The sequence below is a fragment of the Mastigoproctus giganteus genome, chromosome 13, assembly GCF_048544385.1.
Source record: "Mastigoproctus giganteus isolate SK-2022 chromosome 13, ASM4854438v1, whole genome shotgun sequence".
NCBI classification, from domain to species: Eukaryota; Metazoa; Arthropoda; class Arachnida; order Uropygi; family Thelyphonidae; genus Mastigoproctus; species Mastigoproctus giganteus.
The window spans coordinates 46,234,147-46,259,456 of record NC_143587.1 but is presented as its reverse complement, the minus strand read 5'-3'; the positions used below and the strand labels follow the sequence as shown (position 1 = coordinate 46,259,456).

Below are 25,310 nucleotides of genomic sequence, written 5' to 3'. Positions count from 1 at the left end.
ACAGGACTTTTTGGTTAGATTTTGGAGGCTTTGGAGTTGTAAGGAGATTTTGGAGATTTGAGTAGTTCTTGGAGTTTCGAGAGGTTTGCAGAGACTCCCATAGCCGAGTATGGTCAGAGAGTCCTGAAAAGAGCAAGATAAAGAAAGCCTAGGAGGACAGCAGATACAGGTGATTGAACACATATTCTAAGAGCTCTACTTATGGAGCAAAGAGTTGAGCCTAGAAGTGGTGAGGAAGAGCGGAAGCTTGTTGGTAAGTTGACCAGTATTTACTAGAATAAACCAAACCATTCATAGCCAATTCTCACCCCCCCTCTAATTTTACCCATATTCACAGACCTCTCTCCTCATTGACACCTCTTGAAAATTGTTGTATCAATTCTTAGTACTCCGGTTTTAGCAGTTTATTAACCTAATTGTCCTAAATATTAATTAGGACTGTTACACTAACATATTACCTTATTCTAGTACTATTGCAGTTGTATGGTATGACCGGCACGAATCATTTTGAATATTTGTGAGAGCAATGAGGGAAGAGCCCACATGAAGAACACTGTTGATTTGTTACATCAATAGCAGCAATATTTTAACCTGCTATCTAGTTTGTGCGCAAGCAGTCTTATACAACAGTTACCAAAAGCATGACCAGTTCTTTTATAGTTAATTGTAAAATTTAGTATACGTAATAAACCTTGTTTTATTATTCATTTTGCCTTGTGACCATTCTCTGCTACATATAACTCACTGAACAAATTGTTGAAGAAGGACCATAGTTATGCGGCACTTTGGAGCCCAATCACATAGAAAAGAGCCGAAAGTGTAGACACAATGCAATCTTCAATGTTGCGAGCTTGCTCTCAATGTCTCAAATGGGAAGCATTCAAAGAACTTATCTTGGAAGCTACTAGGCTTTACATACCAATTAAGAAATATTGTTCAAGGTTTAGGCCTAAATAGAGGTCAGATGAACTAATGAGACATATGGCGGAGAAAAAAAATGCATGGGATACATACAAATTAACACGTGACACAGAAGCCGATGATAGATACAAGTTGATCTGTAACCAAATTACAAAGGAGGTTAGGCAGGCAAAGGCAGATTACGAGAAATCTTTGGCAAGGGATGCAAAGAAAAACAGCAAAGAGTTCTTTACTTATGTAAACTCTAGAAGGAAGGGGATGAATCAGATTGGTCCACTTGATATCGATGGATCAACTGTCGATGATCCTGCTCAGGTAGCTAACAAACTAAATGAATATTTTGCATCGACATTCACACACGAGTTATTCAGCGAGGGGAATGCCAGAGGTGTATTCAACTCTGGCAGTAAGCTAGAGAATCTTGTAATAACTGAGAGTAAAGTGGAGGAGAAATTGTTGAAGATAAACACAAGAAAGGCACCTGGGGTGGATAGGATCTATCCAGTTATATTAAAGGAGGCGCAACAAAGGAAGTAAGCAAACACTTAGCCATAATTATGAGAGCTTCCTTGGACTCAGGGGAGGTACCCACAGACTGGAGATGTGCAAATGTGACCCCAAATTCACAAAGGAGGATCAAACGCTGACACAAGTAATTATAGACCTGTGAGTTTAACTTCTGTTCCAGGAAAATTAATGGAGGCACTGGTTAAAGAAGCACTGCAGGATCATCTAGACAAGACTTCAGTTACAGCTCAGACACAGCATGGTTTTGTTAAGAGGAAGTCTTGCCTCACCAATTTGACTGGATACTATGATGCAGTCACAAAAGAACTGGATGCAGGAAATAACTTTGATATCATATACTAGGATCTTAGAAAGGCTTTTGATACTGTTGCACATGGAAGACTGCTGCACAAATTGGAGCAGTGTGACATTGGAGGCAAATTGCTGCTATGGATAAAGGGGTGGTTGAGGGGGAGAAGACAGAGTGGTAATCAATGGACACTGCTCATTGTGGACTAATGTTATTAGTGGAGTCCCTCAGGGTTCAGTGTTCAGTCCATTACTGTTTTCTGTATTTATAAATGATATTGATGATGGTATATCAAGCTTAATGTCCAAGTTTGCAGACGATACAAAGGTTGGCAGGGTTGTCAAGGACACTACTGATACTATGCTGCTGCAACAGGATCTGGAAAGGTTGAGCAGATGGGCTGAGAGGTGGCAAATGAAGTTTAACATTCACAAATGAAAAGTACTACATATGGGAAACAGCAACCCCAGAGCAACGTATCAACTCTGTTGTACTACACTGACAGTGGTAGAGAATGAAAGGGACCTGGGGGTGGTTGTGCAGGCAGATATGAAGTTCTCTGAGCAGTGCAGACTGGCTGCAAGAGTAGCTCATGGTGTATTGTCAATGATATATAGGAATTTTTCTAGCAGGGATAAGGAGGTGATTATTCCCTTGTATAAGGCAATGGTCAGGCCACACCTAGAGTACTGTATACAGGTCTGGAGGCCTCATTTCAAGGATGTAGAGCTTGTTTATTTGTTTGTTATTTGGTTTTTAGGAGCATTAGCAACTAAGGCCATATTGCTCCGGGATATGCGGTGGTCATTCCCTGACCTTTCGGCATCCTCCGTGTTTGGTGGTGATGGGCTCGAACCCCGGTCTAATCAAGAAGCGTGTGCTACACACTGCTGCTCCTTCCCACCTGGCTATGGAGGCGCCTAGGGTGTAGAGCTGCTGGAACGAGTACAGAGAAGGGTAACGAGATTAGTGAATGGAACAAAGGGGTGCTCTTACGAAGAAAGGCTTAAGTTTTGCAAATTACAGTGTCTGGAGACTAGGCACCAGCGAGGTGATCTGATAGAGGTGTATAAAGCCTTGAATGGTTTGAGCATGCTCAATGCTGATGAAATTCTTCCTCTTGCTCAAAATAATCACCTGAGAGGACAAATTCAAATTGAGGAAAGACAGATGTATGATAGACGTGTGGAAATTTGCCTTTAGCCAGCAGGTGGTTGGTTCGTAGAACAGACTTCCATCCCTTGTCGGGGAAGTTGATAGCATAAATAAGTTTAAGGCTCAGCTGGACAGGTATTTCGAATGAACAGAGGGGTGAAGTGGAAGTGGGTTTTTTTTTTTTTTTTGGCTGATGCTGCATAAGCTCGCTTTCTTGCATCAAGTACCTCTACTAATGCTAATGTCAATCCGAGTAAGTCTTGAGGCCACAAGATTTTTGTCCTAACATAAATCGCTAGACGATCATATGAAACCCAGGTTTTCTGGATGCGAATATTAGTGTATGATCTTGCCAGAAGCAGAGTGGTTCACAGACAACGTTGATTGGCAAGCACACACTATAATGGAAACACCTGCGGAACAAAATCTTTCCCCCTCCAGATTAATGGCACCATCACATGGAGGCAGGAGCAGTGCCACATTTGTGACCAAGCGGTAGTGGGTTAGTAATAATATACAAATAAAAAGGTGGGAAAAAAGAAAGGTTACTTTTTCCTCCTGATCTAGTAAAGTCATTTCTTTACTGAGAATAACTGATTGTTATTGTAATGCTAAATAAAGCATTTTATTTATTCAAGAGAGCACTAATTCACTGGCAAAGACACTTGTTCAGAAAATCACTTGGCACCAGGGGCTGTCCAAGTATGCAGATGATAAAAGATTGCCAGGTTTGTTAATGACAGTAATGGCAGTGTGCTACTGCAACAGAATCTAGAAAGGTTGGGCAGATGGGCTGAGAAGTGACAACTGAAATTTAACATTGACAAATGCAAAGTACTGCATACAGGTAGCAGTAACCCAAGAGAAATGTACCAACTGTGTGGTACTACACTCAGGGAGGTGGAGAATGAAAAAGACTTGGTGGTAATTGTGCAGTCAGATATGAAGTTCTCTGAGCAGTGCAGACAGGCTGCCAGAGCAGGTCATGAAGTTTGGTCAATGATATGTAGGAAATTTTCTAGCAGAGACAAGGATGTGGTTATCCCTTTGTATAAAGCAATGGTCAGGCCACACCTTGAGTACTGCGTACAGGTTTGGAGGCCTCATTTTAGGAAGGATGAGGCGTTGCTAGAACGAGTACAGAGAAGGGCAACAAGATTGGTAAGAGGAACAAAGGGGGTGCTCTTACCAAGAGAGAGCTTAAGTTCTGCATATTGCAGTGTCTGGAGACTAGGCACCTGCAATGTGATCTGATTGAGGTGTATAAAGTCTTGAATGGTTTGAGCAATATCATTTGATGGGATTCTTCTGCTTGCATAGATTACGAACCAGACGGGAATAAATATTCAAATTGAGGAAAGACAGTTGTGAAATTGATGTGTGGAAATTTGCCTTCAGCCAGCAGGTAGTTCATTGCTGGAACAAACTTCATCTGTTGTTGTGGAAGTTCATGGCTTAAATAAATTCAAGGAGGAACTGGAAAAACGTTTAGGGTAATGGATGTCAGCAACCACAGGCATATAAGTGATCAAAAATCCCACATCCAATTGATAAGGTGCCTCCGTAGCCAGGTGGGCAGGAGCAGCAGAGTGTATCATACAGTTCTTGATTAGACCGGGGTTCGAGCCCGTGACCACCAAATACAGAGGATGTGGAAAGGTTAGGAAATGACCACCGCATTATCTCCGGAGCAATATGGCCTTAGTTGCTAATGCTCCTAAAAACCAAATGACAAACAAACAAACAATCCAATTAATGGGAGGTTTTTGATCAGATCAGTGGACAATCAACTGGATCTTATTACTGCTTTTTCTACAGGCTCAACTATATTTTTTTTTTTTTTATGTGAACCCCAAAACACGAGAGGTATTAGAACCTATAGTACTTAGTACCGTGCTTGGGTTGGAGGTTGAGAAGACGAAAGAAGATATTTGTTGACATTGGACTTGAACTTCTGTAGATTGTAATTTTCAGGAAATACGGATGAAGGAAGGTTATTCCAGAAAACGGCAGTTGAATGAATAAACGAGGAAGATGAAAAGTTGGTTCTGTGGGTTTGAATTTGGACAGTAAATGGATGTTGGCTGGTGGCAGCACGTGTCCGGACTGTTTTGAAAGAGAGAGCGGGGATTATAGAAGCCAATTCAGAACAACAGTGCCCATGGAAGTATCTGTAGAAGAAGCATGCAACAGAAACAGTATGTCAATGAGAAAGCGAGTGGAGGGACTCTGTTAGAGATGAATCATAAATTAACCTAACTGCCCTCTTCTGAATGGAATCAAGAAGCCTGAGAGAGGTTTTGGGGGCACAACCCCAGATGTGGGAACATTATTCCATGGCAGGGGGGATTTGTGATTTATACAGATTGAGCAGCTGTTTGGAAGAAAAGTAACATCGAGAGCGAAAGAGAAAATCAAGTTTTTTAGATGCAGAGGAAGCAATATTTGTAATGTGCTTGTGCTGAGAGAGATGAGAAGTCAGGGTAATCCCCAAAAGAGATATACATTTTGCCTAGAAATCGGAGTGTCACTAAAGATAAGCATAGGAGCAGAAGAATCCTTTTTGCGAGATATAAGACAAGACTGAGTTTTAGAAGGGTCGAAATTAACTAGGTTGTCTTTGCCCCACTGGAGAATTGCCTGAAGATTGGCATTTAAGGAATTGGTAGCAGATTTGAGAAGTTGAAGCTGATTGAGCAGGACAAAGTCTGAAAATGGAAAGTGGAATGCAATGTGCTATCATCGGCAAAACTATGGATAGGATTTCCAGTCAATGGAAGAAGGTCATTAATATACAACAGGAAATGAGTGGGGGAAAGAACTGAACCTTGGGGGACACCGGCATTAGTGGAGAAGTTAGAAGACAGAGAGCCATCTACCATCACCCTCAGTGAGATCAGAGAGAAAATTGGATAACCCATTACTAAAAACAGTTGGCAAACCATAAGATGGAAGCTTGTTTAGAAGACCTTTATGCCAAACACGATCAAAAGCCTTTGAGATGTCAAGAGCAACTACATGTGTTTCAATGAACCTTTCCATTGAATTAGTCCATAAATGGGTAACATAAGCCAGAATATCACCAGTGAATCGACACTGACGGAATCCATACTGGCGATCGTTGATCAGACGGAAGGTTTCTAGGTAGTTTAAGAGTTGGCAGTTAATTGATTTCTCCATTACTTTAGAAAGAGTAGAAGTAATTGCAATGGGACGATAATTGGATGGGAGGGATTTGTCACCCTTTTTAGGAACTGGCTGGATATGAGCAAATTTCCAAGCAGAAGGAAAAACACCTTTGGAATAAGAAAGCGAAAAAAGGCAGCAAAGAATAGGAGTAGGTTCAGGAGCACAGGTTTTGAGAACAAGTGGAGAAATACCATCGTGACCTGGAGCTTTCTTAGCATCAAGATTCATCAAAATCCTTCTGATATCCTTTTGACGGAAGACCATAGGAGGCATTGAATGGAGCATGTTGGGAATTGTGGGAGGTGTTTTACCAAGATCATTAATACATGAGCTGGAAGAAAAATGGGATGCTAGCAGGTCAGCTTTATCCTTGGCTGAAGTGAGAACAGAACCATCTGGTTTGAACAGAGGTGGGAGCAGAGATGAGCAAAAGTTGCGGCCAATAGCTTTGGCAAGAGACCGGAATGCTCGGCTACCGTTAGGGCAAGAAGCAAGTTTTCTACTCTTAGCCTGTTCAAACTCTAGCTTGAACTGATTAATAACTGCTTTACAATTGTTCCGAGCTTTGGTGTAGACAGAAAATGAAACTGAAGAATTAGAAACAAGCCAATTACGATATGCAACATTCTTCTCTTGAACAGCCTTAGCACATTTATTGGAAAACCAAGGTTTAGATAAAGGATGAGATTTTAAAGTGGAGTGTGGGATAAAGGATTCCATTCTTGCAAGAATAATTTCACTGACACGATCTCAGAACGTTGATATCAGAAGTTTTGAAACAGTAATCCGACCAAGGAAAAGAAGAAAAGTCTTGCAGGTCATCCCATTTTGCATTCTTGTAATGCCAAAGAACAAGAGTTTGGGAATAGCCATGAGATAAAGGTTCCGTTGGAGAGAGACAATCACCAAGTTGTGATCTGAAGTGCCTAAAAGACCTCTCACTTCGACCATGTACTCAGAAGGGTTGTTTGTGAGAAAAAGATCAAGCATATTGGCTGTATGATTAGGATTGTCCAGTATTCTTGTAGGTAAATGAACAATCTATGCTAGGTCATTAGTAATTGCAAATGCCTCAGCATCTCGACCTGCTGGGTCGGTGTGAATAGAAATTGTGAACATTAAAATCACCAAGGAAAATTACCTCACTGTTAGGAAAGTTGGACTGGAGAAAGTCAAGTTGCAAAGAGAGGAAGTCAAAGAGCTCCAAGTGATTAGTGGCGTTGGGAGAACGGTAGAGACAAATTGCCAAGTCTCTGACAGGGAATATCAGAACGGACATATGCACAAGTACCACCTTTGAGGCAAAAGGAATCATACAGCAAATAATTTGGGCATCTGAGATGAGCAATAGTTGAATCAACCGATAACTGAGATTCTGTCAGAAAAAGTACATGGGGTTTGGCAGACTGCACTTGGAAATGGACATCGTTGAGATTAGAATTGAGACCACGTATATTTGTGAAATGAATTAGGAACTGCTTGGGAGGTTTAGATCTTTTTGCAGATAAGCTTGCTCTATTAGTTTGACAATTCATGGTGTATTCAATAGTAAGAAAAAGTGAATTGGACATGCTGTATGAAGTAATGAAATTTTTGGATATGGCATACATGTGGTAAGAATATACCCAGATCCTTGACATAACGTGGCCTCGACAATGCTCCCTGCATACACACTACTCGTACTCCCTCCAGTCACTATCTGGCAGAGTAGAGGTAGCAAGATTATTCACTAGCTGATCCAGAAGCCTCCTAGAGAGTTACCAATGGGTTCGGTCTGGTGTACTAACTAGCGGCCGGCCTGCGAACACCATTTTTAGCCTTACCCTCAAAATGTAAGGAATATTGGATATCACCACGACGTTTATCATAAACTGAAAAGTCATCAATCATTCTGCATGATGGAAGAGATAGGGAAGGGTTGACTGGAACTTAGCTCTAGAGACTAAACATGGGTTCCACCACTTCAAGCCTCCAATAAGCAAAGTGGTGGTATTTCACCGGTTGATGAGTCATCTACCACCTAGTAACAGAGGGACGGCGTTCCTCCATGTGGTGTGTGCACCACACCTCGACCCCTGCTTACGTTGATTCACACCTGGGTGGTCACCCACCATGTACTTGTGCACAGTGATTATACCCAGGATTACTAGCAGTCCCACCATCGTGAAGGTGCAAGCAGAGGATTTGGCTGTCACAGACCGTCCGGACTTCGCTGAAATTGGGTCCACTTGAATTAGACTTATTTTAATTCTATCCATGAGCCTCTTCTTTATCTTACATATGCTTGCTTCAAACTTCAGTGCCCTGAATTCAACAAGTACTAGAGTGACTTGTGGTCCAAGGTTCTTGGATACTACCAAATGTAGTGAGGCTGCCTCTACAATCCCACAATTAATCTTGAAAAATTGTGACCTGGACTTTCAGCAAATTTGCTGAAAAGTTGATCACTATGGCCACTTGGTGTATTTAACAGGATTACTGTCAGTGCCTCAAATCCAAAGTGTGATGATTTTGCCACCTTACCAAGTTGAAAATTAAAACAGCATCTGCATAAAATATAGAAGCAGTCTCAATGCCTTAACAGGTGGCTTACACTTGAGCCCTTGGGGCATTAAAGAAACAAAAATCTCAAGAAATTAAACATTATGTGAATAAAAATTCTAGGTAGTAAACCCCATTACTTGGAGTTTCCCTGAACATCTTCATCTCTCAGAAGGAAGATGGCTTACACTAGGTACACTAATAAGCAGTATACTAAGAAATAGAATGGTATGGAAGAAAATAGTTAATGAAATGCTATTAATTTGCACTATTGTAATGAACTGTGCACCGACTATGTAAAAAAGATTCTGATGATGATTTCACTAATCTCTCTAAAAAAAAATTACACACAGACTCAAAATATCATAAACATTTGTTTCTAGAGATTTCTGTAAACTGCTACCTACTTGAATAAAAAACCATGCAGGAATATGTATTAATTCAAGACTTGAAGGATTCTGCAAGACTTTGGGGGGAAATTATCAGCTTGGCCTGCACTTGTAGGTAGAAGGAATCTGTTTAGCAGAGATGGGATACATTTAAACAAAGGTGGTGCAAGAGTTTTTGTCAGTTTTATTGAGGATACCTTAGAGGTTCGGGGAAACTGCTAGATAGCAGAAACAAGGATAATATAAATATGCGTTTATCTGATAATATTGGTCAAAGTAACACTTCTGCATTACTTTGACAGTACGCTATGATGTCTGAATTTCCAGATGATGTAAAGATCAGTACAGTAGTCAATGATCACCACCAAAGCAGGGCTTCTTCGGAGTGACCTAGATAGACTTTGGGGATGATCAGAATATTGGCAGCTATGCTTTAATTCAGCAAAATTCAAGGTCTTAACACCTGGGGAACAGCAACTCCAAAATAACTTTACACTTGGAGTTGAACTAAAGTCAGTAGTGGAAGAAAGGGACTTGGGAGTTATAAAGTCAGACACTAGGTTCTCCATGCATTGTAGACAGATTGTAAGGAAGGCCTATGGTGTCCTATCGATGATTTATCGAACATTTGCTAGTAAAGATAAGGACTTCATAATCCCATTATATAAGACTATTATTCCACCACACTTGAAAGTCATCTACGAGGTGGTAGATGACTTTCATCAACCGGTGAAATACCACCACTTTGCTTATTGGAGGCTTGAAGTGGCGAAACCCATGTTTAGTCTCTAGAGCAAAGTTTCCGGCATCCCCCTCCCCCATACTTCTCCTTCAACCCATGCACGGTACTAAGTACTATAGGTTTTGATACTTTTCGTGTTTGGGGTTTTCTTAAAAAAAAAAAAAAAAAATACTGTGTTCAAGTATGGTGACCACACTTAAAAAAGCATTGAGCTTCTTGAAAGGGTTCAGAAACAGGTAACTCACCTTGTGAAATCAGCAAGAGGGCATTCTTAAGAGGAAAGACTGAATATGCAGGTTGCTCAGCTTGGAAACTAGGAACCTTAGAGAGGACCTGATTGAAGTTTATTAGGCTCTGAGAGGCAGTAGTAGAATGAATGAGGATGAAATTTTCAATTATAAATGAATCTAGAACTAGGGGCCATAAATTCAAGTTACAGGGGAAGTATTTTAGCCAGCAAATTATAAATTAATGGAATAAGTTACCAACATGATGGTAGAGGCTTACAGTTTGGGGAAATATAAAAAAATATATATATATATATATATATATATATATATATATATATAGTATATAAAACAGGTGACAAAGGTAAAGAAAGGAGAAGAAAAAGGTAAAGAAAGGAAAAGAAAATAGATGTACCTAGACGCGCAAGGCTACAGAACAGGATACAACTATAAAATAAAACATAGAAATAAATGATAAAGGACATAGTAAGATGGGAAAGTTATTAACAACAACGTGCCATGCCTAATGGAAGATATGAGAAGAAAAGAATGTTAAGATCCTAATAAATTAAGTGGAAAAAGTGGCTGAATTGATAAGCCAAATCATATTTACAAAAGCTAGAAAAAGGTGGTAATTAATGCATATTAAAAAGAAATGAAAATAATGAAAATAAATTGGTACATAGATCAGGTATTTCATCAGGGGACTACACCCGATCATGTACCAAAATAGAAACGTTTGTATAGAAACGCAGTATTTTGGTACATGATCGGGTGTAGTCCCCTGATGAAATACCTGATCTATGTACCAATTTATTTTCATTATTTTCATTTCTTTTTAATATGCATTAATTACCACTTTTTTCTAGCTTTTGTAAATATGATTTGGCTTATCAATTCAGCCACTTTTTCCACTTAATTTATTAGGATCTTAACATTCTTTTCTTCTCATATCTTCCATTAGGCATGGCACGTTGTTGTTAATAACTTTCCCATCTTACTATGTCCTTTATCATTTATTTCTATGTTTTATATATATATATTAGATGATATATTACATATTAATAAATTTGTTAACAAAAATGACATTGAACTGCAGCACTTCCAAATACATAGCTTCGATAATATTACCATCACTATCCTAGAAATTGAAAATAAGCACAGCATTAGGTTATATCGTGAAAACTGCAATATACTTAAATATAAAACCCTTTACCCATATGGTCTCAATAGCTTGTTTAACGGACGTAATTATAACATTGGTAGTTTAGATACATGTGTATATAAACTATTTTGTATGGCTAATAGATCCCATTATAAATTGCCACGTAGCAAGAAGAGAAAAGTTTATAACTATACTGGTAACGGCAATCTTATACACACTAAGCATACTTTAGGCAGATTTGCTGAAGTACTGGATGAATGGGATGAACCTAATATAAATATAAAACGCATACATGATATAGTATTTGGACTCAAGCATAGCAAGCTTAAAGCCTTAGAAAACATTAACCTGACATATCTACACCGTAACCAGCATCTAGACCACTTACTTAAGGATATCTTTAAATATAGGCTGGATAATAAACCTGTTATCGATAACATCTATATTAATATTAAATTCAGCAATATTATATTTGACAGCTTTTTGTTCAAGGATATCTTAAATAAACATTAAGGATTTTCCACTCAAAAATAAGAATATAGTAACTAGGTTCAGTTACAATAAGCCTTTTGGACTTACGGCGTGTAACTATAAACAGCTAGCATGCAACTTAGATAACTTCTACAAGGAGGCTATCTGCCACTGCCACTTGCCACAATACCATGATTATGTAGATATGCATCATAAGCATGTAATTACTGGTGATCTTAACTTGATTCCGCACCAGGAACTTAGAACAGTACTTTCCCATGGTTTTAAATACAGACCTAATACTAGTCCTAATGCCAACTATATTACTAAACAATTACACTCTGACCTTATGCAATTTTGTCTTAAACTTGCATATAAGTATAATTTACCACTAGAGAGGCCTTCTATAATTGGCTGGTACTTACCATCAGCGAACTTAATCAACATATATGTAGGAAGATTTTACATAGGAAGCAACATACCTATAGAGATAGCAAAAGATATAACATGCAGTTAATCAAACGACAATTAAAGGATTTACAGGATGTATTTATCATAACTACTATAGATAAGGCCGCCAATAACTATAGTTTCATCTGCAAAAAATTCTACGCATCACTGTTATACAATGAACTACATAGCAGTGCTACATACACTAGATCAAACAGTAACCTTGGTACTATTACCAAGAAAATACTAGCTATACAAAAAAAGTTAAAACTAAATAACTACAACACTAATTTTCCTTTTTTGTATGGTATACCCAAGTTTCATAAATCGCCTATCAGTTTCAGATTTATAACCTCATGTAGAAATAGCTACTCAAAGGTCCCGCATTGTAAGCTTGTAGAACTGCTTAGGATTATCTTCAATGCTATAAATTTCACTAGAATTATTAGTAATAATAGACCTATTTTAACCTTTATAAAGAACAATAAGCATAACATCAAACACATAAATACATATGATTTCAAAAACTTATTCACTAGCATCCCGCATGATAGTTTAAAATTGGTTTTAAATAATTATTTCACAGAATATAGCAAAATTTTACCCTGCCAACGTAATTACTGGGATAACCTACTCAACTTATGTATTTCCAACAGCTATATTTATAATGGTAGCAATATTTTCATACAACATACTGGCATAGCTATGGGGGCAAGTAGCTCTTGTCTTATGGCCAATCTATATCTACACCATTTTGAAAATAACTTCAATAAAGATATTATTATGTTCAGATATATAGATGACTTAATTGTGTTCAACTATACTAACTTTCATACAGAAGCAGTTAAGCACTACCCGCACGATTTGGTTCTAGAGGTCACTAACAAGTATGACTCTGGTAAAGCTGCATATCTGGATATAGACATTCATATTAAGAATAATAACCAAACTACCAAGGTATTTGACAAACGCAAAGAATTTAATTTCAAAACTATAGACCTAACCAGTTGGGGTACAAATATCTCAATACGTATCCTTAAAAACATAATAGTGACACAAGGTATCAGAAGATTATATATCTGTAATAATAAAAGTGATGTTATAGACGCACTGATAGATCTTAAGCACAATTTATTAGATAACGGTTTACCACATAATTTCATTATGAAACATATTAGTACTGCTTTGTCAATAGCACAAAAACAATACCACGATGATCTAAACCAGTTGGATACCATGGAAGCTATTAGGCATAATTAAAATTGAATTACACGTAAGGGGTATAGTTTCTGTTTTAAAGGAATTATTTTCTGGTATAATTTCTTGTTTTTTAAAAGAAGTATCGATTTTTATACATCAGTATCTATGGAGCGAGTTGTTTACTAATTAGCCCTTGTATATATGTACATACTAGGTACTGCTGCATAAACACGCAATATATAGCTTACGCCTTAGAAAAGTGGTACCTATGTGTTTTTACAGTAGGAATTAATTCATTTTTTACTAAGAAGTCTCTTAGGCATCTGAGAATTATTGGTTTTGTTTTCTCTACTACAGAGGGCGCTTTCATACTTATAGGTCATCCCTAACTTGGCTATTATTGGACAAATCTTAGGGACGCAGTATACGCGGCAGTTATAAACTGCCTTGTGCGTTTGCTGCAGGCGTTTAGTTTTTTTTTTCCCGCCTTTGGCCTACGGTAATGTATGTAATGTAGATTCTTTGACGGGAACATACCGGTTCTACGGTATTCCCTCCTTTGTGTTCTAAAGCTTTATATAAGGTTAGCCACTACCTAATTTTTGACGTTAGATTTATAGTAAATTTTCTTAGGAATTAGCCATTCCGTTCTTTCCTGTTGCTTTACGCATTCTATTGATATATTTTACCGGCTCTTACTACTTAATCAGGATCCCTACTATTAGGGACGGGAATTTACACTCCCGGTTAATCCGATGTAATATCGATAAATTGCTTTTTCTTTTCTGTTTCACTTTTATCTATCCTCTTGCCTTAATTTTTCATATCTCACGAACTATTAGAGTAATTCGAGGGGGAGTGAGGTACTATTACTTTAACTACTCTGCTTTCCGTTCGCCTTTAGTTAGCTTATTTAGCCATTTTTCTGCAAATTGTTCAGCAAATATTAATAATTTCTCAGTTGTGCTTATAATGTTGCTGCTATCGGTCGGGCTAAATATCATCCAGCCTGTATTCTTACAAATTTTGTTTAGACATTTCCCCTTTTTGGACGGCTAGATTTATACTTAATTATAGTCTACACTATAACCTAATTTTAAATTAGTGGAATTATTCATTATTATGGATATTGGATTTGGTATACAGGCAGATGATAACAGAAACCGATGGCTCAGTCTAACATGGGTTTTTATTTTGTAGGGGTTTAGCCCTCGACAAAGTCTCTTGCAAAATGGGTTCCCATGTAAGGCTTATTATGTTAATTAACCTAATATTTTATATTTTTCATGTATACTGGAGGTACGGTTGGCCTGTGGTTACATCGATTTTCAAACTATGGATTTACTTACATTACACTATAACTTATATAATTTGGACATACCTAACGTCCGATGTAATGTTCTATCATTTGATGGCATTAATCGGTTAGTTCTATATATAACACTTAATAAGTTTATTAAGTGTTTTTTTATTTTTTACAATTTATATATTTTACAATTTAACTCTGGAATATTTGGATGCTATATATATATATATATATTTTTTTTTTTTTTTGTTTTTTTGAAAGAAAAAGCCTTAGGCTTCCTTGCACCATATGGCCTTTTCTAATACTAATTCTAATAAAAATAGAACAGTTCTTTAGAAATATAACTTACTACACTCTCTTTCATCAGAGTTGTCCTTAGGACAGTCAATTTTTCCATCACATCGTAGTCGGCGATCAATGCACTGTGCAAAGTCACACTGCCACTCTTCTGGGGAGCATGCTGTTGCAATCAGTTAGTATTTTAAAATGATTATATATATACATAGAATATAATTACAAAATACTTAATTTCAAGTCTTTACTCAAATCCATGAAGCTACATGCAACAAAAACAATAAGAATGCACAGAAGAAACAGTTAACTATTTGAAATAAAAACACTTCACTTGTGAAAGTTTAGAATAAATTTATCACTAATCAAATCTAATAAATGTACATTTCATATTTTTTCTCCAGCTCCTTCAGTGATTATCTTGCTGCTACACCAACAGACAACTGAATTAATATATTATTATTATATATAATAATACAGGCGGGACTCGATTAACGCGATTAATTCGTCACGCGAGCGCATCATGCAAAAAGGAAACGCGTTAATCGAATATAATAACCAATAGGAAAAATTATAATTGGTCCTTGACCTTCTGGAATGTCCATAAAGAATTTTAAAAATACCTTTTAAATAATAACGAATGGGCCTGGTGTACTGGGGTCCATGGTTTATAATAACACACACGTAAGTTATAAATCCAGTTTAATTTATAACTGTACCTTTTAAATAACTGTATATAATGTATTTAACTGTATATAATGTAAAAGATAATGAAAATAATTATGGAATTAAATGTCTATTGCATAAAACAGTGGTTCTTAAACTGTGCACCACGGAATATTTTAAATTTGAGGGAAACACAGCGATACGCGACATCTGTCGGACACCGCGCGAACTACTAGCTCAAGGTAGTTCACAGTTTCAGCATTTCTTATTAAGTTGTTTGGACCTAACTACTAAACAAAACTGTTAGGTATTTCTTTTGGTCTGGGTGCACCTTGAAAAAATTACTGAGACATTAAAGGTGCCGTGAACCGAGAAACTTTGGGAACCTCTGACATAAAATACACAATGAAGAAATTACTGTTGCGGAAATATTTGAACAGTGTTGACTTTCTCTTTTCATCAATCAATTTCCGATAGCCAACAACAATCTTCTCTGGTCCCTGGCGAAATAAATATTGCAGAGAACATCAAACCTTTTGTTCGAGGTTCTATGTGATACAAAAGATTTCATCTAATTCTTTTACCATTATCTCCTTTGCAGTAACATTTTCATCTGGCTCATTTAAAAATTTGAATTTTTAAATGCAAGTCTGCATTGACTTTATTAGCAGGAGACAAACACGTCTTCTTCTGATGGTTGATGGAACACACCGAGGTGGGAACCAGGCAAACGTTTGTTTATTGACCGTACGACTTGCAGTAAGCTTAACGCGCGATTCAAATCTTTTTCAACTATCGCATAAAAAAAAAAAAAAGATCGCGTTAACTGGAAATTTGCATCTTGTAAAGTGGTATCATTTTTCAAATAGGGTTAACTGAATATCGCGTTAATCGAACTCACGTTATGCGAGGCCTAGCTGTGTGTGTGTGTGTGTGTGTGTGTGTGTGTGTGTGTGTGTGTGTGTGTGTATATATATATATATATATATATATATATATATTAGCTCCTTCAGAGATTATCTTGCTGTTACACCAACAGACAACTGAATTAATATATTCTAACCTTTACACAGGTGAAGTGCTTTTATTTTGAGGATTTAGGTCAAGATAACCCATGAAACATGCCATTCAAACAAATCAGAAACAGCCATATTATTACCTACACAAGTTTAGCTGCTTGTTTTCATTAGACAAAAGAATCTGTTAGGACTGAAGAAGGATACAATTCAAGCATATACTCAATTTTTATTCCAGTTACAGTAGAAGCCCTCTTCACTGACCTCTGTTTAACAAAATCCCCAGATTACTTGACATTCCTCTCCCCTTCATTCTTTAAAAGATATTGTCTGACACCCACAGCACACTGTAGTGTGCCATGGCACTGGACTAGTATGCTTGTAGTTATAGTACACTACACCCATTTAAGATGTATATTTCCCCGAGAGGACCAATAGTGTTTGTTCTTAATTAAAAAGTGAAATTATTTGCTATTGTACTTACAGTATGTTTAACTGAATATTACATAAATTCATGAAATATGGGTGAGCAAAAAGTCATTGTTTTAATCAAAACTGAGTGGGATGCACTGGAAACATTAAATAAAGAGGAGCCTCTAAAAAATTTGTTGCTGAATCAGGTGTGGACAAGGCAGGTGTAAAAGATTGAAAAAAAAATCAAAAAAACTTTTTTTTGTTTGGTATTCTGTTTTATAAGGGTCTAAGTTCACTCCACTATAAACCAAATTCAGAGACAGACAATATATCATGGCTATGGTATATTGTCTGCAAGAAAGAAAACACAGAACTGCAATCAGCAGATTCACAAGAGCAGCATTGAAGAAAAGGATTTGGTCTTCCATCAAAAGACCGATGGTACAGAAAGTTTTATAGCAGGTGCAGATGAGAGAGCTGATCAGCCTACTGCTCAAATTTAAAGATTTAAAGTCAATTATGAGAGAAAAACTAACTAAACTTCACATAAATGAAACCAATTCTAAATTAAGATTCTACCTACAAAAACAATAACAAAATAAGCAGTCTACTGTAAGGATAAAAAAATCCTAAGAGGGAATTACAGCAGCAGTCTCCTGCAACTGAACCTCCCAAAATGCTGCTTTTTGTTATTGGTAAATCAGATCCAGGAGGTTATAAATCTAATCCCAGAGGTTTTAAATTTATAAATTATTCATTGTTACCAGTTTGATTACCACTTAAAAAAAAAAAACCAGCATGGACAGCTCTGCATTATTCAAGATTCAAAAGAATGATTTTCATGAAAAGGGTAATCTTTCTGGGTAAAGCTCCTTCACATCCCAATTGTGAGAAACTTAAAGGAGACAAAGGTCATGTTTTTACCAACAAATGTAACACACTACAATACAGAGTTTAATAATTATTATTGTTATTATTAAGTTTAAAATTTTAATTGATTATGACTTTCTCCTTATGAGATTTTTTACACCTCACCATAGGGTGAAAAAATCCCATAAGGAAAAAAGTCATAATAATAAATCCTTGATCCAGCCTATGGATCAAGAGATTCTAGGACACCTAGAGACAATATAGGCAAAAGTTTTTTTTTTTTTTAACAAAAGGTGAAGTCACAAAACTCTTATAGTGACACATTAAAAGCAAGAGAATTCCAAGGGAATATGGCATCCCTATGCCAATTGAAATTTGGTAATCCCTTTAAAATATTCTTCATATGTGTGTATGATAGTTTCAGGTTTTCATGTGTCCCTTGAATGTTTTATGGAATTTATCAAATTTCAGATACATTACCAGTGGCAGAAATTGTCACACCACTGTAATTGCCAATAAGTTTGAAAAATTGCTAAAACAAATGTATAAGGACATAGACAAAACAGGGAAAATAAATAGTAACATTGAAGTGTTAAAATATATTAAAGACCATCCCAATATCACCAAAATAGAAACATGACTTTGACAACCTATTCACAGCCATCCCATTAGATAAATGGGATGGCTGTGAACTTAAAATAGTATTGGACACATTTTAAAAGATTAAATCTGTAAAGTAAAGATTATAAAGAAAAATTAAACAGATTAAAGCCAATTGGCAGTATATAGAGTTCTGTCCAGTGGTGAGCTATAGTGGGCTCGCATGGGCTCATAACAGCCCATTGTTATTTCTTTTGAAAATTTGCGAGCCCATTGTTGAGACGATCATTTATTTACAAATGAAATCCTGGATGCAATTATTGAGTATCCAGAGCCGAAACTATGGTGGGGCTAGCAGGGCCCCATTCCCAGCATTTTAATGGCGCAATCAATCGGTTATGTATTTTAAAATTGCTTCATTTTTGATTTAATTACAGTCTGACTGTTTAATGCAGATTATAGAGAATTTTTTTGATTCCCCTTGGTAATTAAATTTAAATAGTTTCCGTGAAATGAAGAAAATTTCCATGTAACTAACGGATTAGGAGAGAACTGTGTATGCACTGTTCTCACCTCTGGCCTTTAGGCAATTAGAAGGTGCAAATTAAGGGTGAAAGGGATTACCATTTCAGAATGTTAGTGTTGTCCATAAAACCTATGCAGTCACATACCGAGAAGTCATGCTAGTCAATGCTTTTCATAGCCAGTCAGAGGATTAAGAAGATTCTAGACCTGATTATAGCCTCTGATCAACCTGTGTTTTGGTTCCCCTTTACTCCGACAAACGGGCATATGTTTTTCGGAGAAGTGAGTGATCCATGCCTTCCAGTAAATTTCTCCTGTCTATGTTTACATGGTCACAATAGCTCAATATCCATGTGATTCCAACATTTTGCACTATTCAAAGAATTAGTGAGAGCAGCAACATAGAGGGGGGGGGGGGATTGAGGAAACTATGATATTATATAAACTTTACGAAGATGAAATGTTGGCAGATTTTGAAACTTTGTTGAGCCTTTCACGTGTAGAAAACAATGGCATGCAGGCAATAATTAAAAAAACCTATCAACAATCTCCAAAAAAATAGCACAAATTAAGGATGATTGCTAAAGAACTTGATGTGGAAACTATGAAGATCGGTCATGTGTTCGGGCCACAATGAGCAGCTTGTAGCTGACGGATAGCAATTGTGGGTTGGAGGAATTATCCTGCTTTGTGCAACATTTTGAATCAGAAGAAGTTAAATATTCTGGATTATTAAATCGAATTTTAAATTTGGAATTTCATAACCATTTAGCACTAATGATCGACATCCTGCAGGAGCTCTTACTTTCCAGAAGCTTTACAGAATCACAATGGTAAAAGCAGATAAATTAATTATTCGAACTATCAATGCTATTGCTAATTTGAAAAATACTGAAGGAAATTATGAAGCTAAAATTGAGTATGTTGAAATGGAAAAAATTTGAAGGAATCAAAATCATAAGTAAAAAAAAAAAAAAATTACCTCATAACAAGTTATTAAATGCATTGTTTTATCCTTAAAGGACAAGTTTTTAATGCAAGAGGGCAATTTTAAATTAAATAAAGAAAATAACATACCATTGAAAGAAATTTTAAACATATGCTACCCGAAATCGTCGAATGTGAAAAAACTTTCGTCTCAGTTACAAGACAGTGAAAACGAAATAAGAAATTTAAGTTTTCTGATAAAATACGAAATAAAAATTAATGGTTTTGTCGAAGACAGTTCATCTTTAAAATCGAGTGAAATTCCCTTTTCAATTAAGAAAGCCAGAAAATATCTTGGAAACCATTACAATTAGCAGTGCTGAAGCTGAGTTGGCTTTCAGCGTAATGAATAATATTGTGACAATTATCCTGAAAGAGGCCCCTGAGGTCGGGAAAACTCATATCTAGGAAATACACTCATACACCGACCATTGAACAAATTTACTGTAACTAACATTTTTTACAAATAGCATAAAAATATAATATAAAACAAAATATTTACAATAAACTAATGATTGTATATTGCGGAATACTAAAAACTGTAATAAAAGATAGTTTACAATAAAATAAGCTAAAATATAAAATTAAAAGCGCTAAAAACCTGGAGCTTTCAAGAGCGTCAGCTCTCTTCTTCAACAGTAATGACTTTCTGCAACATCTCCTTAAATAGCAGGTACCTCCACACGTGGTAATTCTCCACGTGGTTCAATCGGCACATGGTCAGAACCGGAAGCGGAAATGTCTCAGGTACGTGGCAAAGAAAATCATTCATCCAAACTTAATACGATTGTTTCAAAAATAGGATGAATACGCATGCCTCTATCTCTATTCATGGTATTCTTACTGGATGAACCAATCCGTAAACCCTCAAGCCATTTACGCTCCCAGTATCCATGTGCACGATCCAAAATAATAGCGTCCTCCGGGGAGATTTGATGCTGCTTCTCCCAAAAATGTTCGGCCACGGCAGACTTACTGTAATCAGCGGTTCTTATGGCATTTAAATGTTCCCCCAGACGATCCCTAAGCCATCGTTTTGTTTCCCCCACATAACCGGAAATGTCTCGTACCCAAGACATTTCCGCTTCCGACCATTTGCCGATTGAACCACGTGGAGAAATACCACGTGTGGAGGTACCGTGAACCTGCTATTTAAGGAGATGTTGCAGAAAGTCATTACTGTTGAAGAAGAGAGCTGACGCTCTCGAAAGCTCCAGGTTTTTAGCGCTTTTAATTTTATATTTTAGCTTATTTTATTGTAAACGATCTTTTATTACAGTTAGCATTAGTAGAGGCATTTGATGCAAGAAAGCAAGCTTATGCAGCATCAGCCAAAAAAAAAAAAAAACCCACTTCCACTTCACCCCTCTGTTCGTTCAAAATACCTGTCCAGCTGAGCCTTAAACTTATTTAGGCTATCAACCTCCACCACAAGGGATGGAAGTCTGTTCCACCAACCAACCACCCGCTGGCTAAAGGCAAATTTCCGCACGTCTATCCTACATCTGTCTTTCCTCAATTTGAATTTATGCCCTCTCAGGTGATTTTTCTGAGCTAGAGGAAGAATCCCATCAGCATTGAGCATGCTTAAACCATTCAAGGCTTTATACACCTCTATCAGATCACCTCGCTGGTGCCTAGTCTCCAGACACTGTAATTTGCAAAACTTAAGCCTTTCTTCGTAAGAGCACCCCTTTGTTCCATTCACTAATCTTTTTGCCCTTCTCTGTACTCGTTCCAGCAGCTCTACATCCTTCTTGAAATGAGGCCTCCAGACCTGTATACAGTACTCTAGGTGTGGCCTGACCATTGCCTTATACAAGGGAATAATCACCTCCTTATCCCTGCTGGAAAAATTCCTGTATATCATTGACAATACTCCATGAGCTACTCTTGCAGCCTGTCTGCACTGCTCAGAGAACTTCCTATCTGCCTGCACAACCACCCCCAAGTCCCTTTCATTCTCTACCACTGTCAGTGTAGTACCACAGAGTTGATATGTTGCTCTGGGGTTGCTGTTTCCCATGTGTAGTACTTTACATTTGTCAATGTTAAACTTAATCTGCCACCTCTCAGCCCATCTGCTCAACCTTTCCAGATCCTGTTGCAGCAGCATAGTGTCAGTAGTGTCCTTGACAACCCTGCCAACCTTTGTATCATCTGCAAACTTGGACATTAAGCTTGATATACCATCATCAATATCATTTATAAATACAGAAAACAATAATGGACCCAACACTGAGCCCTGAGGGACTCCACTAATAACATTAGTCCACGATGAGCAGTGTCCATTCATTACCACTCTGTCTTCTCCCCCTTAACCACCCCTTTATCCATAGCAGCAATTTGCCTCCAATGTCACACTGCTCCAATTTGTGTAGCAGTCTTCCATGTGCAACAGTATCAAAAGCCTTTCTAAGATCCAAGTATATAATATCAAAGTTATTCCCTGCATCCAGTTCTTTTGTGACTGCATCATAGTATCCAATCAAGTTGGTCAGGCAAGACTTCCCCTTAACAAAACCATGCTGTGTCTGAGGTATAACTGAAGTCTTGTCTAAATGATCCTGCAGTGCTTCTTTAACCAGTGCCTCCATTAATTTTCCTGGAACAGACGTTAAGCTCACAGGTCTATAATTACTTGTGTCAGCCTTTGATCCTCCTTTGTGAATTGGGGTCACATTTGCACATTTCCAGTCTATGGGTACCTCCCCTGAGTCCAAGGAAGCTCTCATAATTATGGCTAAGGGTTTGCTTACTTCCTTTGCTGCCTCCTTTAATATAACTGCATAGATCCCATCCACCCCGGGTGCCTTTCTTGTGTTTATCTTCAACAGTTTCTCCTCCACTTTACTCCCAGTTATTTCAAGATTCTGTAGCTTACTGCTAGAGTTGAATACACCTCTGGCATTCCCCTTGCTGAATAACTCCTCATGTGTGAATGTCGATGCAAAATATTCATTTTGTTTGTTAGCTACCTGAGCAGGATCATCAACAGTTGACCCATCAATATCAAGTGGACCAATCTGATTCATCCCCTTCCTTCTACAGTTTACATAAGTAAAGAACTCTTTGCTGTTTTTCCTTGCATCCCTTGCCAAGGATTTCTTGTAATCTGCCTTCGTCTGCCTAACCTCCTTTGTAATTTGGTTGCATATCAATTTGTATCTATCATAGGCTTCTGTGTCATGTGTTAATTTGTAAGTATCCAATGCATTTTTCTTCTCTGCCATATGCCTCATTAGTTCATCTAACATCCATTTTGGCCTAAACCTTGAACAATATTTCTTAGTTGGTATGTAAAGCCTAGTAGCTTCCAAGATAAGTTCTTTGAATGCTTCCCATTTTGAATTTGCTGTTGGTAACATCATCAGTTGGTCTCACTGTATAGAATTTAAATACTGTCTCAGTCCATCGTAGTCGCCTTTACGGAAGCAATAATCCTTCCCTTTACCCCTAATGGTAGTTACCTCTTTGAGTAAATCCCACTTCAGCACACTGTGATCACTGCCACCTAGTGGTTCATTTATCTGCAGATTCTTAATGCATGAAGAATCACTGCTGATAATCAAATCAAGAGTATTACTCCCTCTAGTTGCCTCCCGAACATGCTGATGTAGAAAACAATCATCCAATAAATCCACAAAAGCCCTGCTAGTGTGTGAGTAACCAGCCCCCAAATTCCAGTCAATATCTGGGAAATTAAAATCTCCCATTATAAGACTCTCTGATTTACTGGCCCACTCTATTTCCCTGTACAGTTGCTTATTATACTCATCAGAGTCATTAGGCCTATAGCACACTCCTACTCTCAATTTTGATCTCCCAATGCTTATGTCACACCAAACTGACTCAACACTGCACTGTCCGGCGATGTCGACTGGCTTCACTTCCTTGGATTTTATGTGTTTCCTAACTAATAACATAACCCCTCCCCCCCCTTCCTATCCTGTCTATCCTTTCTGTAGACGTTGTACTCCCCAAATTGCAGTTCTGCATCCCTTATATCTGTGTGACACCACATCTCTGATATCCTAACAATATCTGCCTTTGATATTTTGAGCAATACCTCAAATTCATCAAATTTATTTACTAAACTCCTAGCATTGGTGTACACGCAAGTATACCTGCACCTGTTTCTATTCTTAGCTACCCTAACACAACCCATGTGTTTACTTGTACTGCAATGGCTCCCAGCAGTCTCTGAAATACCATGCATCTTGTTTTTCAGGCTTCTGCTCATTCTAATAGACGCAGTGCAAGAATCTCTTTCACCTCTGCCAGTGGCTACTGTCAATCTATTGGTCTTTGTCTCCCCCCAAGCTAGCAGTTTTCCGACCCACCTAACACTGCCTCGATAGCATCAGCTGTTATTTGGTTTTTAGGAGCATTAGCAACTAAGGCCATATTGCTCTGGGAATATGTGGTGGCCATTCCCTGACCTTTCCGCATCCTCCGTATTTGTTGGTGACGGGCTCGAACCCCGGTTTAATCAAGAAGCGTGTGCTACACACTGCTGCTCCTTCCCACCTGGCTACAGAGGTGCCCGACAGCATCAGCAAATATTCTTGCACCCTTTCTATTTAAGTGTATCCCATCCCTGTAGAAGCAATCTCTCCTGTTAACAAGTACAGTCCAGGCTGAAAAAAATTCTACCCCTTGAGCCTTGCACAATCTTTCCAGGGCCGAATTGATCGACAAGGCTCTCATCATATACTCCCTCCTATCGTGTCTGGGCAGAATTGCAGACACTTTCAAATTCAACCCTAATTCTCGGCTTTTGTTCAACAGTGACCTGTACTTGTTAAGTAATTCTGCCGGTCTCCTACTCTTAATCTCCTACTCCTACTCTACAGTTTTTAGTATTCCGCAATATACAATCATTAGTTTATTGTAAATATTTTGTTTTATATTATATTTTTATACTATTTGTAAAAAATTTTGGTTACAGTAAATTTGTTCAATGGTCGGTGTATGAGTTTATTTCCTAGATATTGTGACAATTAAACATGTTGCAGATTATGATGACCATATATCTAAATGGAAAACCATTGATTCGATTTGATCCGGATTGTTACGTCAAATCATTCCTCTGTAATCATTGCTCAGCTATTGATCAAAGCAGAAGATCAACAACAAATATTAATAAAGAAGTAAATTTTATATGGCAATTTTTAGAATAAATTTTCCTTGAATATTTGTGAAATTTTTTTTTCATGTAATTGTGATTTTTTGTGTACTTTTTCTAGAAAGTTTGTTTCTTATGTAATATTTGTTTTTATATTGTGGAATGTTTTATGACAGTTTTTATGTTATTTGTGATATGGGAAATATTTCGTGTTATTTTTTATTCGCAATATTAAAATTT

At 37.4% G+C, this 25,310-nt stretch overlaps 1 protein-coding gene across 11 annotated transcripts in view; it reads right to left on the bottom strand.

Annotated features, from left to right (window-relative positions):
- trol (terribly reduced optic lobes) overlaps window positions 1-25,310 on the bottom strand; it is a 1,731,230-nt gene that overhangs the window by 1,359,033 nt on the left and 346,887 nt on the right. For 10 of the 11 annotated variants that reach the window (XM_090387691.1, XM_090387694.1, XM_090387699.1 and 7 more), the window contains one exon: window positions 14,923-15,033. The exons of the other annotated variant lie outside the window; for it this stretch is intronic. In XM_090387691.1, the coding sequence (XP_090243817.1) occupies window positions 14,923-15,033 (111 nt within the window). The remainder of the gene's footprint in view (window positions 1-14,922; window positions 15,034-25,310) is intronic. 11 annotated transcript variants of the gene reach the window in all.